The following is a 16,658-nucleotide window of genomic DNA, read 5'->3' as shown; positions in this document are numbered from 1 at the left end:
GCTCGCAAATGATGATGTCGGTGGAGAAGGATCCATTGCGTGCCTTGCCGTGGTACCAATGCTTTACGCGTGTGCGTGTAGGGCCGGCGAGCTGTGCAGCTTTGATGAATTGCTATTCGGGGGTGAATTTAGTGAGTCGGACTATGGTTGATGCTTTGAACCTGCCATTGATTGGACATTCAGAACCGTATGAGCTTTGGTGGAAGGATAAGTTTGTCAAGATTATGCATTGCGTCGAGGTGCGGTTTACTTTATGCGGATATGGTGATCTGGTTATGTGTGATGTCCTTCCTATGCACATGCATACATGTTCGATACTGTTAGGAAAACCATGGTCAGATAAAAGACAGTTAACATATCATTCAGTTGGAGAATTTTCTTTTGTTCATGAAGGACAATACGTACCAGTTGACACGTACACTTTTGATCAGTATAAGGTGGACCGTCAGAAGCGGGATATTGCTCATGCTGCATCATAAGTAAAGAAGAAAAAAGTTGAAGCTCCTGAAAAAAATTTGGTCATTCCTCAGTCTGCTATTGTTGAAGAGATTGACTTGAAACCGAGGACGGTTTCGTTTCAAGGAGGAGAGGATGATGCAAACATAGATGATGCTAGTGATGTCGGGAAATTAATAAGACGACATACTTATGCTCCTAGTTATTGTCAGTTGAGTAAAGATAATGGAGTGGACAAAGTTTTAGTTAGTATTTGTATGCAAGAAGCTGCATGTATGTTTGATCAAGGCGTGCAGGAATTTGGTTGTTTTTTCTGGTTGTCACGTACAAAACATGGCCCGGCTATAGATGCACAAGAGATATTTTTTATTGAGACTAATCAAAGAATCCTAACCTGCTACTATTTCTCGCAGTCAAGACCGCCGGAGCAACAAGAGTACGTCAACAGATTTAAATGGTGGCAGTTGCTTTCCTTGAGAGATATAGGTTGGGGGCCACCTAATAAATTGTGTTTTGTTATTTTAGGTATTTATTTTGTAATGATTACCTGCTAAAATAAAGCACGTGATCAGTTTTACTTTCCCTAGTTCTTTTGATGGAGAGTTAGAGATAGAAAGAAAGTTTGTTCGGTCAACTTCTTAGGCAAGTTTGAGTCCGCAGGTATACTAGTATATATAGTCAGAGTATGGTCAATGTAAAAGGTCAGGTTATTTTATATGAAATAGACACGGTGTGTTTTTCAGGATAGACACCCGTATCAAGTTTTGGAGGGATCTTTAGAAAACCTCTGTGTTGCGATTTCTCTTCATGAAAATTGTTTTGCGCGTGAGTACCTTCGTCGAGATTGGTTTTCTCGTGCTGGGCCGCAAGGTTCAAACCTTCTACTTCGTGTACATCGCGTGCGCGGGCGAGAGGTTGCTACTGCTGGTGGTGGAGTGTCGTGAAAGATCGGGCCCCAACAACAGATCGGATCTCACTACGAGGTTCGGTCCACATCAACTTCCTTCTTCCCCTTGTCCGCGGACGGATGCGGGAGCAAATTTACGGGTCAGCGTTGGTGATGTCCTTACTTGTATACTACAGGTTAACTTCTACATACAACTAAATGATTCCGTGCGCGATGAGATTTGGTTATACGAACTTTGTATTAATAAAAAAATTAAAACTAAAAATACATGTGATTATTTTGAAATTATATCTTTTTTGGTTGGAATATAGGTAACGTATATCGATACATACTCCCTGGCATATTAATAAGTACCTATTTTAGGGAATATATCTATATATACCATATATATATATATATATATATATATATATATACTAATAAAAGGGCTAATGTTTCTCCCTGGTGTCATTATTAATCGTTAAAAATGTTTCGTTTTTAGGCTAAAAAAGAAAGGACGTTGATGTCTGCCGAACATGCGGGCTGTAGGAGGGTTGTGCCGCATGATTCGTTTGGCAACGAACCTGGCCAGCCCGCACGCCCCCCGTTCGGGCGCGGCGTCCAACCCCACATATTCGAGCTCTCCATAGACGACTCGTATGTTTGGTCTAATAGTAAATATGCCCATACGTTCTGCCGCAACTATGTTAGTTACCCTGCAGGATGATGCTTTAGTAACCTAGGGTATGGCAAGTGTAGTTGTAAAAGCATGACAACTCTTTTTGTTTGGTTAACTATAGTTGTCATGTCTAATTTATGGTACTTGCGGTGTGTAATCAACCCATAGTTGCCGTGTGCGATTAACTACTTGTCACATGTGGTCAAACAGTAGTTGTCATGTGTGTTTACCTAGTTGCCACATGTGGTCCAACCATAGTTGACATGTATGGCTAATCATAGTTGCCATGTGTGTTTACCTGATTGCCACGTATGCGCAACTGCAGTTGCCATGTGTGGTCCAACCATAGTTGCCATGTATTGTTAATCATATTTGCCATGTGTGTTTACCTGGTAGCCACGTACGCGCAACTGCAGTTGCCACATGTGATCCAACCATAATTGCCATGTATGGTTAATCATAATTGCCATGTGTGTTTACTTGGTTGCCACCTACGGACAACTACAGTTGCATCTAGTAACGTACGAGTGTCGTGTGGGCGAAGAGAAGTTTACCCACATGTGGGCGGACTAGGTGGTGACTGTGTGGGCGAAAACTGGTTCGTTCACACGGTGCAGCCAGCAAATCACGCACTGTGGGTCGTGTGGGTGAGCGCTCTAACGCTCACCCAACATGTTATACCTACGTGACATTGAAATTCCAACAGATTCCTTTAGAATTCGTGCAAAACAGAATCAACGTATGTGGTCGAAGTGCAAACATGCTACACATGTGGGCGTTATCATTTGAGAAAAGAAAATGTTTCGTTTCTTTTTGAAAAAAAAACAAAAAGGTTTTGTTGTTTCATTGCGTTGGTCTCCACTATAGCTTGGGATCCAAGAGAGAGGAGAGACTTTGATGCTTCAGTTTAGAAACATGCAGATGTCGTCGCCATGCCTAGGACTCGGCAACATAGATGGCACACATCTTGGTAGTCGTCGCACACGACGTGCTCCACCTAGAGCTCCGTCCTCCCCGAAGGTGAGCGCGGGGTCGCTCCTGGGTTACTAGACGCCCCTATGGTGAACTCATCCCCTTTGTGTGTGGCGCTGCCTTGGCATCTAGCAGTGGTAGAAAGTCATATGCAATTGGTGGTATGCGTGCTCATGATCGACGAGTAGCGCCAGGTGCACTCGATGCTATGCGGCATTCCACAACAAGAGGTGGAGACGACGAAGTGTGCGAGCAGCATAATGTCGTCCCTAAGCGGCACCGCAATAGATACTCAACCCAGCAACTGCACGATGCTTACAAATCGAGATAATAATTTTTTTTTGATAAAGAACATTTCATTCAATTGAAATATCGAGGTGATACACTCCATTGAAAATATGCCCAGCCTCTTCATAGCGCCGTGCACACAGCCAACAAGTCCAATAGGCATATAAATAAATAGGTTATGCCTTTTGGGTCAGTGTATATGCATGATTTGCCTATGTAGACTTATGTTCTCCTCCTACGCAACCTTCTTAACAAACCTCTCCACCCCCCTGATTTCAAGTGGGTGGGCCCCCACTCCCCTAATTCGTCCAACAAAAAACTGTCACGCACATCATTACGTTAATCACGTAAAATTATTTACGTAGGTGTAGCATTACTCTTATTTTATTTGTACTATCACACCTCTTGTAAGTTTTATTGTTGTTGCATGTCAGCGGCATCTTCATCATCTCCCTATTGGTGATAGAGCAAGTTTTTTTTAGGTGATGTTGCCGGTGTTGGTAAAGGTCAAACAGTTGTTGTATTAATCTGGAAAAAAGGCAACAAGGAAGGTATAATGCAGTGTACTTTTGGCAGGAATTTCCATTCAGTATTACAGTGTGTACGCACAAGATTATACATAAGAGGGAAGTAGTATAGGTCATGCATAGTTGCATGCAAAAAAATATGTGTTTAATTGTCCTAGTCTAGGAGTATATTTGTATAAGATCTATCGGCGTCATAACAAAAGGTTTGATGGACCGCCTCTATTGTGCTTTTATTGGCCGAAAGATTTTGTCCAAGTAGTGAGGTAGAACACGAACGAAATGAGAACAATGAACTAAGTAAGAGGGTGCTTGAATACGTTTTAATCCCATGACTAAAAGTAGTGGGACTAAAACTTGCTAGCCTCATCCATACTTGGATCCAAATACTAAAGAGACTAAAATCAAGTTAATGAGCATTTATTATCCTCCAAACCCTCCAATGCAGAACTCGCATGTGTTAAAGGAGAAGAGTTAGATAAGGAGAGAGGGGATTAACCCATATTTTAGTAGGGATACCCCTGAATAAAAAAATTTAGGGGGTGTTTGTTTCCAGGAACTCTTTTGTGTAGGGACTAGAAAAAGTCTCTCTTAGAGACTTTTTTATCAAACGGGAGGGACTTTTTAGGGACTAAACTAGGCATTTGGGACTAAACGAAGAAGACTCTCAAGGAGAGTCTTTTTTGGGACTTTTTGGGACTTTTCCAACAATGCCCCTCCATGCATTCATTGGCCCGCCGCCCCATGATGTTGTTTGATTGTTATTTTTTTATATACTAGGGGCAGCATGGTTATTTAATAACCTCTAGGAAGGGACTAGGGACTTTTTAGTCTCTGGAAACAAACATGAAGGGACTTTTTAGGGATTAGAGACTTTTTAGTTGGGACTAGAAAAAGTCCTAAGACTTATGAACCAAACAGGGTCTTAGTCTCAAGACTAGTTTTAGTCCCTCCTTCTTCAGGGGTGCTTGGAACTTTAGCCTCTTAAAGGAACTATTTTTAGTCAGACTAAAATAAGTCCCTTGGATCCAAGCATCCTCTAAAAGTATCGTGCGCATACAGAGAAGCCGATCCACAACTAACAGAGAAAGATAACTAAAGACATAAATAACGTTTGGCTATATATATCCAGTATGCTATCTTCATCGGTAATACGTATAATCGATCTAATCTGTCTATACCAAAAAACTTGACAATAGAAAAACACGCGGATCGAAATTGATTTTTGGTGGTGCGTGTGACCTTTTCGTTGGTCTTGCCTGGCTGCTATATAAATTGATATTTCACATGTCGTTGTTACCATTGCACTTAAGACTATCAGTTCGGTTTAATGCCCGGTTTGGTGTACGTAACCCTCTGGTGTGGGAATCTGTGCTACTTTAATGACCGGTTTGGGAATACCTATTTGTACTTACAGGACGGTAATATCATTGAGGGCGGGCACGTACTGCCGCGGACGGGCGGGCTCTGCGTTTTCCAATTTTGATGAAATATGGCCATCTTGTCCTTTTTTATGAAAGGGGTGGGTTAATCTCAGCATCATTGTGTTCAAGGGATTGTAGCTCTTTTCTTTTTTGTAGTGGGTTTAAGGGGGGCTGTACCTATGCAGGAGTATCAAAACTAATCCAGTGTGTGAGATCCAATTTCATACTTCATCTTCGTCTAGAAATACAATACGTACTAGATTATATGTAAGAGGGACTAGTATAGGTTATGCATACTTGCACGTAAAATAAACCTGCAATGTTTAATTGTCCTAGCCTAGGAGTATTCGTTAAAGATCTATCGCCATCACTTGGGATGCCTATATGCATACCGAAGCGTTTGATGAACCATCTTTGTTGTGCTTTTCCGACCCAAAGAATTTATACAAGTATAAGTATGGCGCACATAAAGAGAAACTCCACAACTAATAGAGAAAGATAGTTGAACACAGAAATAACCTTTTGCCTATTATTATCTCCAGTATACTAACTTCATCGCTAACATAATCAATCTAATCCGAAAAACTCCAGAACGAAAAGGAAAGGAAAAAATTCAACACCGAAATAGCTTGTGCCTAATATATCCAATAGTATGTTTCTATAATCGACTAGCCCATCTATCTATATAGCTATATATACGAATATGCTTGCTTAGCTTCTCCTCATGCCAGTCCACCACCTGAACATGTCACGTTCATCGCTCCAAATATCGTCCGGCGACGCGTTGGTGTCCTGGTCAAGGCCCTCGTCCATGCGGCGGAGGTACTGGTGCTTGAACACGGCGGGGTTGCCGGCGAAGCACTCGCGCAGCGCCGCCGTGGCCTTGACGCACGCCTCCACGTCCACCACGCGCTTGTCGAGCAACTTGTCAAGTTGTGACGATTCGGCAGTGTAGCGGGCGTGGCACTTTGACATCGCCTTCTTGAAGTCGTCCAAGCACCCGCCGTGGCCACGTGGTGTATGACGAGCCTCTCGTCGCACCTGGCGCCGGCCATTGATGCTTCCTTTGATGCACTGCACGCTTGCATGTAGGTAGAGCTCGCCATGGCGTTAGCTAGCTGGGGTCAACAACGAAATCAATTGATCTGATCGGTCCGGCGCCGTGCGTATCACGCTCGGTCTCCGTTGCAACGGGCCCGCGCTAGCCTAGCACCCCCCCCCCCCCCCAACCATGGAATCCCATCGGAATCTTCACTACCCGCCTGACGGAACTGGAGTCTAAATCGGAGGCCGGCGACGTGGCAACTCGGGGTTTCCTGGCCGTGGCCGACTTAGGAGCACGGCCGCTGCCTATATAGTACAAAGTTAGTATGGAATTGAGTTATTTATTTTGTGACGGAGGGAGTAAATGTTGGTTTGGAGGGTCTCTCGGCAAGGGTTCTGTGTGGCCAAGCGTGAAGACAACTTGTTGGAATTCAATCAAAGTGGCTCATGTGAACGTCGCTCGTGAGATTGTGTTTAGAGGCCGTCGGAAATCAGGTTTGCTATGAGTGGAGTTGCGCTCTCTGGCTGCAACACAAAGGTTATGTCTCAAAGGCTGAGAGACCGCCTTAGCACGTGTTCCATCCTTGGGCCTCCCCCTCCTACTATGGTCTAGCCAAATCCTCATCCACAGTTCCACACCCGCTTGTGCATGAGAAATCCTGCGTCCAGGATGTAGGCGATCTGCTGCCAATCAGCGCCCGCAGTGCTCTGGCTAAAACCCTAACCTAACCTATCCAGTCATCAAGTATCTGATGCCCCGTGCCCCTTAAACCTGTTTTTGCGCCGGCGTCCCAGCCTAGCAGCCGATCAACTAATCCCGTTGTCACTAGTTTTGTCCGGCACGCTCTTATCCGCCCGGAGCAAAATTTTGTTCAGAGCGCATCTATTGGTTGGCCCGGCTTCCAAGCCTCTTCCGCAGGGAGTAAATCTTATAAAGATGTTCTTCTTTATCGCAGAAGATGTCCTTCTCCAGCTCTGTCAACCTTGCCATCTCCGTCTGCCATCGTAAAATCTGTAAAGCCAAAAGATTTGCGTAAGTGCTGCTTCAGGTGCCTCTCGTACCATATTGGAGGAGAGACTACGGAGATCCCGCCGTTTGTTGAAATTGTCGTTTGATTAGCCACTTCCATTTTGAATGCACGTCTAGCCGATCTATTGCTCATGACGCGGCCCCTCATGTTCTTCAAGAGGATGTCACCTATATAGAGGAATCCTTCATAACACCTATCGTCACACCATCTCCTCTTGCTCTCTGCCAAATACCTACCGCCCCGGTGCCATCTGTTACCTCCAGCTCCCTTTGGACTGCTTCACGATGGATCATGTGATCTGTGGTCACCGCACCTCCCTTGCCATTCATTATCCCATGGTTCAGGCTAGTCATAGTGGGGAGTAACTAGTCTAAATTACTACATTCATAATACAAAGTAATATAATAATCGTATCATAGATGGCTTTATTTATTAACTTGTAAACTTATCTTGTCTTGGGAAGCGTTATGTTACAGTAACATATTATGTTACCATCTCTCATTAATTACTTGCCACATAAGTAAAATTTTCTTCGAGTGTGTTATGTTACTCCCACTATGACTAGCCCCATGACCAAAACAACCTCGGCTCCTTCCGGGCCGTAGTTAACAATTGGTGGGTGAAAAGAGCGGCGGGAGAGGGCGGGAGAGAAGTTGTGCAGCGTGGGAGGGCGGTCGAGGTGGATTTTATAGCCAATGGGTGTTGGAAGGCCGGTTGCCGCCGTTACCCCGGCATTAATGCAACCTCGGGAATGCCCATTGCATCGGGAGCCGACGCGTTGTCACCATTATCCGCACCGCCTCACTAGGCACCATGGAAATCCATGCCAAGAGGCGACTCATCGTCGTGTGGGAATCCATGTTGGTTTAATGGCGGTGTATCGCCGCGTGGTCGGCCACACGCCATGTCGGGGGCGACGCGACAGGTCGAGCATGTCATGACGTGCTGACCGGCCTGTCCAACCGCCCTTCACTTCGCCACGCGGTGCGGGGTGCCACGTTGCACATACGGCCGGTTCGGGCATACGTATTTGTATGTACACGACAGGCATATCGCTGAGGACGGGCACGTATTGCCATCAAGGGGTGATGAGTTCTGCCCTTTTTTTGAAATATGACCATCGTGCCCTTTTATAAAAGGGTATGGGTTAATCTCACACATTATTGTGTTTAAGGGGATTGTAGCTAAGCAGAAGTGTCAAAAAAGATATAGATGAGATATTCCTATATTTGAACTGGTACGTAAAGGTCAGAGGCGACTAACCAGGTGACTAGGGTTTTCGCTGGTCCACCGCCGGCCGCCTCCTGGGCGGTGGCACGGGGACTGGCACTTGCTGTCCCAGGTCGTCGTCGCAAGGCACCGGCTCTGGTCTCTCTCTCTCCACTACGAGGTTGTGGCCGCTCAGGTCGTCGTGGTGGATTAGTTTGTCTGCTCAGCCAGGTCTGATCGGAGGAGTATGCCGTGCATGGATTTTTGAGATTGTCGGGGTTGTGTGGTGATTTAGCGCTACTTAGGTTGGATGCGGTGAACTCTCTTGTTGTTGCCGCAATCTGACTTGGTGGAGCTGGTTGTTGGGGAACGTAGCAGAAATTCAAAATTTTCTACGCAACACCAAGATCAATCTATGGAGTAATCTAGCAACGAGGGAAGGAGAGTGCATCTACATACCCTTGTAGATCGCTAAGCGGAAGCGTTCAAGTGAACGGGGTTGATAGAGTCGTACTCGTCGTGATCCAAATCACCGATGATCCTAGTGTCGAACGGACGACACCTCCGCGTTCAACACACATGCAGCCCGGTGACGTCTCCCATGCCTTGATCCGGCAAGGGGAGAAGGAGAGGTTGGGGAAGACTCCTTCCAGCAGCAGCACGATGGCATGGTGGTGGTGGAGGAGCGTGGTACTCCAGCAGGGCTTCGCCAAGCACCGCAAGAGACGAGGAGGAGAGAGGTAGGGCTGCGCCAGGGAGAGGTCAAAACTCATGTGTTGGCAGCCCCAAAGACCTCAACTATATATAGGGGAGAGGGAGGGGGCTGCACCCCCTCTAGGGTTCCCACCCCAAAGGGTGCGGCAGCCGCAAAACCCATCTAGGGCGGCGGCCAAGGGGGGGAGAGGGGGAAACTTGCCCCCCAAGTAAGGTGGAGGCGCCCCCTCCCCAAACCCTAGGCGCCTTGGGCCCTGGTGTGGGGGCGCACCAGCCCACCTGGGGCTGGTCCCCTTCCACAATTGGCCCATGCTGCCCTCTGGGGCCGGTGGCCCCACTTGGTGGACCCCGGGACCCTCCCAGTGGTCCCGGTACATTACTGATAGCAACCAAAACCTTTCCGGTGACCAAAACAGGACTTTTCATATATAAATCTTTACCTCCGGACCATTCCGAAACTCCTCGTGACGTCCCGGATCTCATCCGGGACACTGAACAACATTCGGTAACCACGTACATCTATTCCCTATAACCCTAGCGTCATCGAACCTTAAGTGTGTAGACCCTACGGGTTCGGGAGACATGTAGACATGACCGAGACACCTCTCCGGCCAATAACCAACAGCGGGATCTGGATACCCATATTGGCTCCCACATGTTCCACGATGATTTCATCAGATGAACCACGATGTCGAGGATTTAATCAATCCCGTATTCAATTCCCTTTGTATAGCGGTATTGTACTTGCCTGAGATTCGATCGTCGGTATCTGATACCTTGTTCAATCTCATTACCGGCAAGTCTCTTTACTCATTCCGTAACACATCATCCCGTGATCAACTCCTTGGTCACATTGCGCATATGATGATGTCCTACCGAGTGGGCCCAGAGATACCTCTCCGTCACACGGAGTGACAAATCCCAGTCTCGATTCATGTCAACCCAACAGACACTTTCGGAGATACCTGTAGTGTACCTTTATAGCCACCCAGTTACGTTGTGACGTTTGGTACACCCAAAGTATTCCTACGGTATCCGGGAGTTGCACAATCTCATGCTCTAAGGAAATGATACTTGACATTAGAAAAGCTTTAGCATACGAACTACACGATCTTTGTGCTAGGTTTAGGATTGGGTCTTGTCCATCACATCATTCTCCTAATGATGTGATCCCGTTGTCAATAGCATCCAATGTCCATGGTCAGGAAACCGTAACCATCTATTGATCAACGAGCTAGTCAACTAGAGGCTTACTAGGGACATGGTGTTGTCTATGTATCCACACATGTATTGAGTTTCCTATCAATACAATTATAGCATGGATAATAAACGATTATCATGAACAAGGAAATATAATAATAACCAATTTATTATTGCCTCTAGGGTATATTTCCAACAGTCTCCCACTTGCACTAGAGTCAATAATCCAGTTCACATCGCTATGTGATTAACACTTAAGGTCACATCCCCATGTGACTAACACCCAAAGAGTTTTGGGTTTGATCATGTTATGCTTGTGAGAGATGTTATAGTCAACGGGTCTGAACCTTTCAGATTCATGTGTGCTTTACGAATCTTTAGAAGTTAACTATACAAGGCTAAAGAAGATAGGAACAACAATACAAATATGTCACGTTCAATAGCCAATAACGAAATCTTCCTTTCTTCTTGCTGCAACGACGACCACGTTGACGAGTTGCCCTGCGCCATGATCTGAATCGCTTGCTACGGAGTAAGCTGCTGTTCTCCTGCTGCTCTCAATCTCGGCAGTGGCAAGAAATTTTGCCACTGGTACACCATCCGTTGAGTATGCGGAGATGCATGGGTGTTCGCATGGGCAAAGCAACCATGCATGCTCATGGGTGCTTCCTCGAGGTTGATAATCACCCAAAAGTAGTAGTACCATCAAAGCTCAGTTGTGATCTTGCATCAGATATTACGTCACATATATGTCTCCTGTTTGAAGTTTTGAAGTCCAAACAAAGTATCCTATAAACCAGTTTTAACAAAACAACTACCTAAAACTAGTTTTCCTAAAAACACTATAAACTGATTTTGCTAAAACTCGTTCTGTCTTATACGTCAGGGCGGGCCGCCCGGTCATTGATCGGTCATAATCTTTCGACCCAGAAGGCCCTCTCAAATGACCAGACTGATTGACACCCCTCATATCCAGCCCAAATATGGGACGGATATGGGGGGTGTCCGGGCGCACCCGACACGTAGGACGGACGAAGGGGTCCCATGCGGACTCGCCCGGAAACCCGACGGTCCGATGGATGCCTCCTCGGTCCCTGCGGTGTGAACGCCATGTGGCGCCGGTCCAGCTCGCTGCCCGAGACCAAATCCACATATTTAAATCTGACGGCGTCCCGCAACCCTAGCCCATCCACCTTCTCCCTCTCCGCGCCGCTAGTGCACGCCCATCCACCTCCCTCTCCCGCTCAGGCGCTATGCCCATGCTCCGACGCTCCGCCATGGTCTGAAGAAAGATCACCTACTACGCAATGCTCACGCCAGAGCCCCGTTACGAGATCCTGCAGGAGATCCGAGTGAGGCAAGCCGCGCGCGCCGCCGCATCGCTGTCGGGCTACCTCCGGACTCGCCGGAGCTGGAGAGGGAGGAGGAGTAGCCGGGAGAAGAGGAGGGAGAGGAGCTGGCTCCGATGGAGGTGGAGGAGGCGGAGCAGCCAGAGCAGGAGCTGCCAGGCTTCAACATGGAGCAGGCGGAGGCGGAGTTTGCCGTCGCCCAATCAAAGGAGATGGCAGAGCAGCAGGCCATCCTGGAGTCCATCCAGGATGAGGCCTATGTGGATGCCAACCGGGCGTTCCTCCGGCAGGAGCAGGTGGCGTCCGTCGTGCTCTTCGCCGAACTTGAGGTGGAGATAGAGGAGGAGAAGGCCGGAGCGGCTGCTGCCGCCCATGCTGCCGGAGCCGGGCACAGAGATCATCAACATCTCCGACGAGGAGTAACTAGGTGATCGACATAGTACGTATGTTTATTTCATATGCTTGTCTTTGTATGTATTTAAGAATCTAGTATGAGATGTTCGGATGCAACTTGTGAAATTTGGGGCGTGCCCTGTCACTGCCCACGGACGCGTCCGGGCACGTCCGCGGGCGTTTGAGGGGCCATATTTGACATATTGGGCTGTAGATGCTCTTACTTGCATCTGCTCTTTTTCCTAACCACCTTTTTGTATTCCATGCCGTGCATACCCACGCACGCGAGCCTCGATCTACTGCCATCGCCGCCGCTACCCAATGCTGAATCCCTTCTCCGCTGCCACATACTGCCGGCGCATCTTCCTCCCCAGCCGCACCTTCTTCTCCTCGTGGCCGCCTGAGGCGCCCTCTGACAAATTTCGGATGGCTCCAAGGAAGGCGGCAGCGCTGCTATAGTGGTCGTGATCCATAGATCCGGGGCAGCGGCCCCATGGGGAGGCGGTGGCATCCTCATCGGGATGGTGATGAGGTAGGGGCGGCCCGTTGTACGCTAGCTGCGTCCCTGCGGTGGCGGCGGGTCAGATCAGATCTGACCTCAACTGCAACGACGACATGCTGGGCTTGGTCTGTGGTCATATCTGATCCGGCCGACGCGGCCTGTTCCATGCACGGCGGCGGTGATCGATGGCGGTCCCATGCACATGATGCTGGATGGAGGGTCCTCGAGCAGATCAGGGTGAAAAGCCTACTCTGTTGGCACATTGCCAAGGTCGCCGATGGCGTCGTTTTTTTCGTCGGCCCCTTCTTGAAGGCATCGTCGTGGAGAAGCTCTAGACCCCTATCTGCTACCTTCGATGGAAACCCTAGATTAGTCGATTGGATGATGGTGGCGCTCATGTGACGTGCCCCACTTGAGGGTGTCATTTTTGTAGGTGTGCATAGGCTTGAGGGACCAGTGGAAGGCATCTGCGATGGAGCGGCCTTCCCTGTGACAAGTCGATATCGTGGAGTCTCGGCGGCGAGGCGCAGCAAACTCTCAGCAACGGATGTGTGATGTTGAACACACGCGTAGGGAGGAGGCGCTGTCTGGCGTCATGGGGGCGTCAATAGCAGACCTAGCAAGGTCGATGCGTCAACCTATGAGTGCGTCGTACCGGTTTTTGCCCCAGACCCGGTATGGCTTCGTCGGGGCCTCTGGCTTTATGTTAGGCTAGGTAGAAGTCTGGGCATTCAGCTCACACTTTCTGCACCCCTCATTAATGGATAGGAGCAGCGACAGATATTACCAAAATAGCGGATTCGGACATATTGATGCATTACTTTGTAAGGTCTTTGTGAATAATTAATAAAGTTACTACATGTATCTCCCAGATGCAAAGGCCGGGGGTCATCCTCCTTTACTAAAAAAAGTAAAAAGAAATCCATACCATGCATGCTTTATCTAACGTCAGCTTCTGTTAGGTTTTATCCGATCGGGTTGCACGTGTTAAAAATATGGGGATGCTTAGGAGGCAGTCGATTGAAATTTCATTTTAGGTCGGAGAATCAACATGAAGCGTTAGATAAAAAACCAACGCACCGGATAATCTCTTCTACCTCGAATTGTTTGTTCCTGGAAACAATAGTTCCCTGGTATTCTTCTTACTCCCGCCGCCCTGCTGCCGACGCCCGCGGCCAGTGGCGCTCCCGAGCCAGCCTTGCCGCCCCGCCCTCCCCCAACCTCTTCCCACCGCCGGGCATGCTGCCACCGGCCCCCTCAAAAATAAAAAGTTATGTGTGGTCAAATGAGCATACGGATTATCATTTTATAACCACATGCCAACATACGCTTGGGAATCTTAGACACAAAGGCCTGAAATCAGAGAAATTTTGGAAGATCACACATGTTGATAAGTTAAATTAGTGTGCACTAACCTTGGAGCATTACATTAAATAGTAGAGGCATGCAAACTATTTTTCACTATTCTAGAACATTATTTAAAATTCATGTAACTACAAAAATGACTACAAACAGGTCAGAAAATCCTATAGCTATAATAGCCCTGCTATCCCATCCTGGGAAAGACCGAAGGAATCGCAAAAACCAGTAAATGGATGGGCGCACGATGCACTGAGTGAATCAAACATATTAGGCCAAATGAAAAAAAAACATGATTATTTATAGGTGTTGGCTAAATTACCGTTTTAGGGGTTGTTGGCTAAACTACTGAAAGACGAAACATTTCTACAAAAACTGGTAGCTAAAAGTTTTTTTTACATAACTGGTAGTAGTAGCTAAAAGCTAAAACAAAATTGAAAAAAAAGAATTGTCCGAAAAACTAGTGGTTGAGGCCTATAGAAGGCCCACAAAAGGAGCCATCGTCTTGTTTGTTGTTTCCTCTCCTCTGTCTCGAGTCCCGATTTGCGCCGGCGACGGAAGCAGTTCATCTCCATGGCGGCGACCGCGCTCCGGATCGGCGGCCGCGCCGTCCGGCCATCGCTGGCCGCGGCGGCGGCGCAGCAGAACCATCCCACCACCTCTCGGCTCTTTCACAGCACGGTATTTTCGACCCTTGTTTGCTCCCATCGTAGGAACCCTAACCCTAACCCTAGTAAGGCGGATTCTCCCCTGCTGGCGTGTGAATGCTGGTGACGCTGTTCTATTCTGGAAGGATGCTTCGGAACAAGATGGCTTGCTGATGGACCAATATGAGCACCTCTTCTCTTTTGCTCTTCAGGAGTATCTCCCAGTCCAGCAATTCAGGGACCATCTGCACTACTTTCACCAGCCTCTATCCTTGACCTCCAAATCAAATTGAACAGTGTGTTTGCTTGCACATTCAGTACCTGGCTGAGATGATGAGGCTGAGCAATGCTGCTAATGCCTGGCCGCATAAATTGTTCAAACAAATTGTGTACCTGGCTGCCTAGAAATCTGGAATATCTGGAAGCAAAGTAACTGGAAATACTTTGATGCTGTGACTCCTACATTGGAAGGGTGGGCTGCTGTTCTTAAGGAGGATTTATAAATCAACTTAAGTTCAGGGTCTCCCCTAATCTATCTGACTTCCTAACCTCTTTTGTAAATTCCATTGTACTCTGCATGTTTAATTAGCAACCTAGCACTTCCTTCTCGTTTACCAAATGCTACAATCTGAATCTGAAAGAAGGGCATAATAATCCTGGGTTCAGAAAATTCGCTTGATATGCTGCTGGTCTTAATTTACATGCATCCTTGACTGAATTTAGCTGGGTGCTAGTGCATGCTGTCAGACTCAAGTGCTGAATGACATTATCGTTGCATTGTTTGCCAATTGATTGATTGCACGCCTCTTGGAATCTTTTTGAGTGCTACTGCTGTCATAAAGCATATATACCTGCTCTACTTCTGAGATAAACTTCGATATTGATCTGTTCCTGATTTGGGTTAATGCGGTTTCTCCCTGTCTTGCTCTGTCAATAACAATGCAGAAGGCGGCTGCAACTCATTCGGCTGAGATCCTGCAGGTCAAAGAGGAGCTCTACCGCATGATGTCCGAAAACAGGGACAAGATAGGAAATCAGAAGGGCCTGATCAAGCACCTCTCATCCCATGTGGAGCCTAAACCCGAGGACCCCGTCTGGTATGATCTTGAGCCCGGTATTGTTCTATATGCCTGTTACAGTCTTGGTTTACAAGGGCTCTAATCTCTCTTGTACTTCTCTGCAGGCGCTTCTATCGTAGGGCAAAGTGGTACCATTTAGTCATGATGTATAGCCCAGCATTCCTTTATGGCTACATGTCTATGTTGGACTTGCCTGATGGGAAGAAGGAGATGACACCAGCTGAGAAGGATGATTTTAACAAGAGGATGGCCGCGTTGATGCCCAATGTGGAACTTTGAGGGCAGCTAGTTGGATATAGTGACTAACCCCAGCACTTTATGTAGTTGCCATCTTGCCATTGCTCTGTTTGGACACTGCGGCTTTGTTAGACTAAATTATCTGTCATGTTCAGTGCGATTATATGTTATGGTAAGGCTGAACTAGCTGTGATGCTTGGTGAAAAGTGCTATCTTAAAAGTTAAGACTGAGTTATCAGTGAGAATGTTGGCTCAAGTGGTATAGTACTATATTGATGTTATTTGGGTCTCCCTTGGCAAGTTAGTTGATTGGTTCTTTGTTTGTTGAAGGATGCGCGAGCTCTTTGCTCACACTGTATTTCGTTTGTCTTATGCATAGCTGAAAACGTGCTTGTGTGGAAAGGGTGATGACTATTTGGCTACTCTGTTGTGTTCTGTAACAGTAAGACATGATTGCTCTCTAACTGCCCCAGTGTGTCAAGATAATTCAGTTTTTGTGACTTAGCAGTACAGTTTCATGTACCATTAATCTTTAGAGGGAATGAAGATCAAGAGTGTTACAAGATGCCTGCATGTAACTTTAAATCCAGTCACAGCCATGTATGAACCAATTTTGATTGAATGATGATACTCTTTTCTGACCTCTTGTATGATCATCCTAGTCT

General features: G+C 47.1%; 1 protein-coding gene and 1 pseudogene across 2 annotated transcripts; both read left to right on the top strand.

Moving 5' to 3' along the window:
- The first annotated feature begins 11,892 nt into the window (after positions 1–11,892).
- LOC147993135 (uncharacterized) lies at positions 11,893–12,199 on the top strand (annotated as a pseudogene).
- A 2,334-nt stretch (positions 12,200–14,533) lies between these two features.
- On the top strand, positions 14,534–16,309 carry LOC147993134 (uncharacterized). Of its 2 annotated transcripts, none has more exons than XM_087542371.1 (3): positions 14,534–14,711; positions 15,659–15,774; positions 15,861–16,309. In XM_087542371.1, exons 1-3 carry the CDS (start codon positions 14,604–14,606, stop codon positions 16,033–16,035), a joined length of 399 nt encoding a protein of 132 aa, XP_087398497.1. In that variant the 5' UTR covers positions 14,534–14,603; the 3' UTR covers positions 16,036–16,309. The 2 variants fall into 2 exon arrangements, with proteins under 2 accessions (XP_087398497.1, XP_087398495.1); XM_087542369.1 differs by having other exon boundaries at positions 15,623–15,774.
- Positions 16,310–16,658: the final 349 nt, after the last annotated feature.

This window comes from Triticum urartu, chromosome 1A (assembly GCF_056163025.1).
Source record: "Triticum urartu cultivar PI428250 chromosome 1A, HENAU_Tu73, whole genome shotgun sequence".
NCBI lineage: Eukaryota > Viridiplantae > Streptophyta > Magnoliopsida > Poales > Poaceae > Triticum > Triticum urartu.
This window is presented reverse-complemented; position numbering and strand designations above follow the sequence as displayed.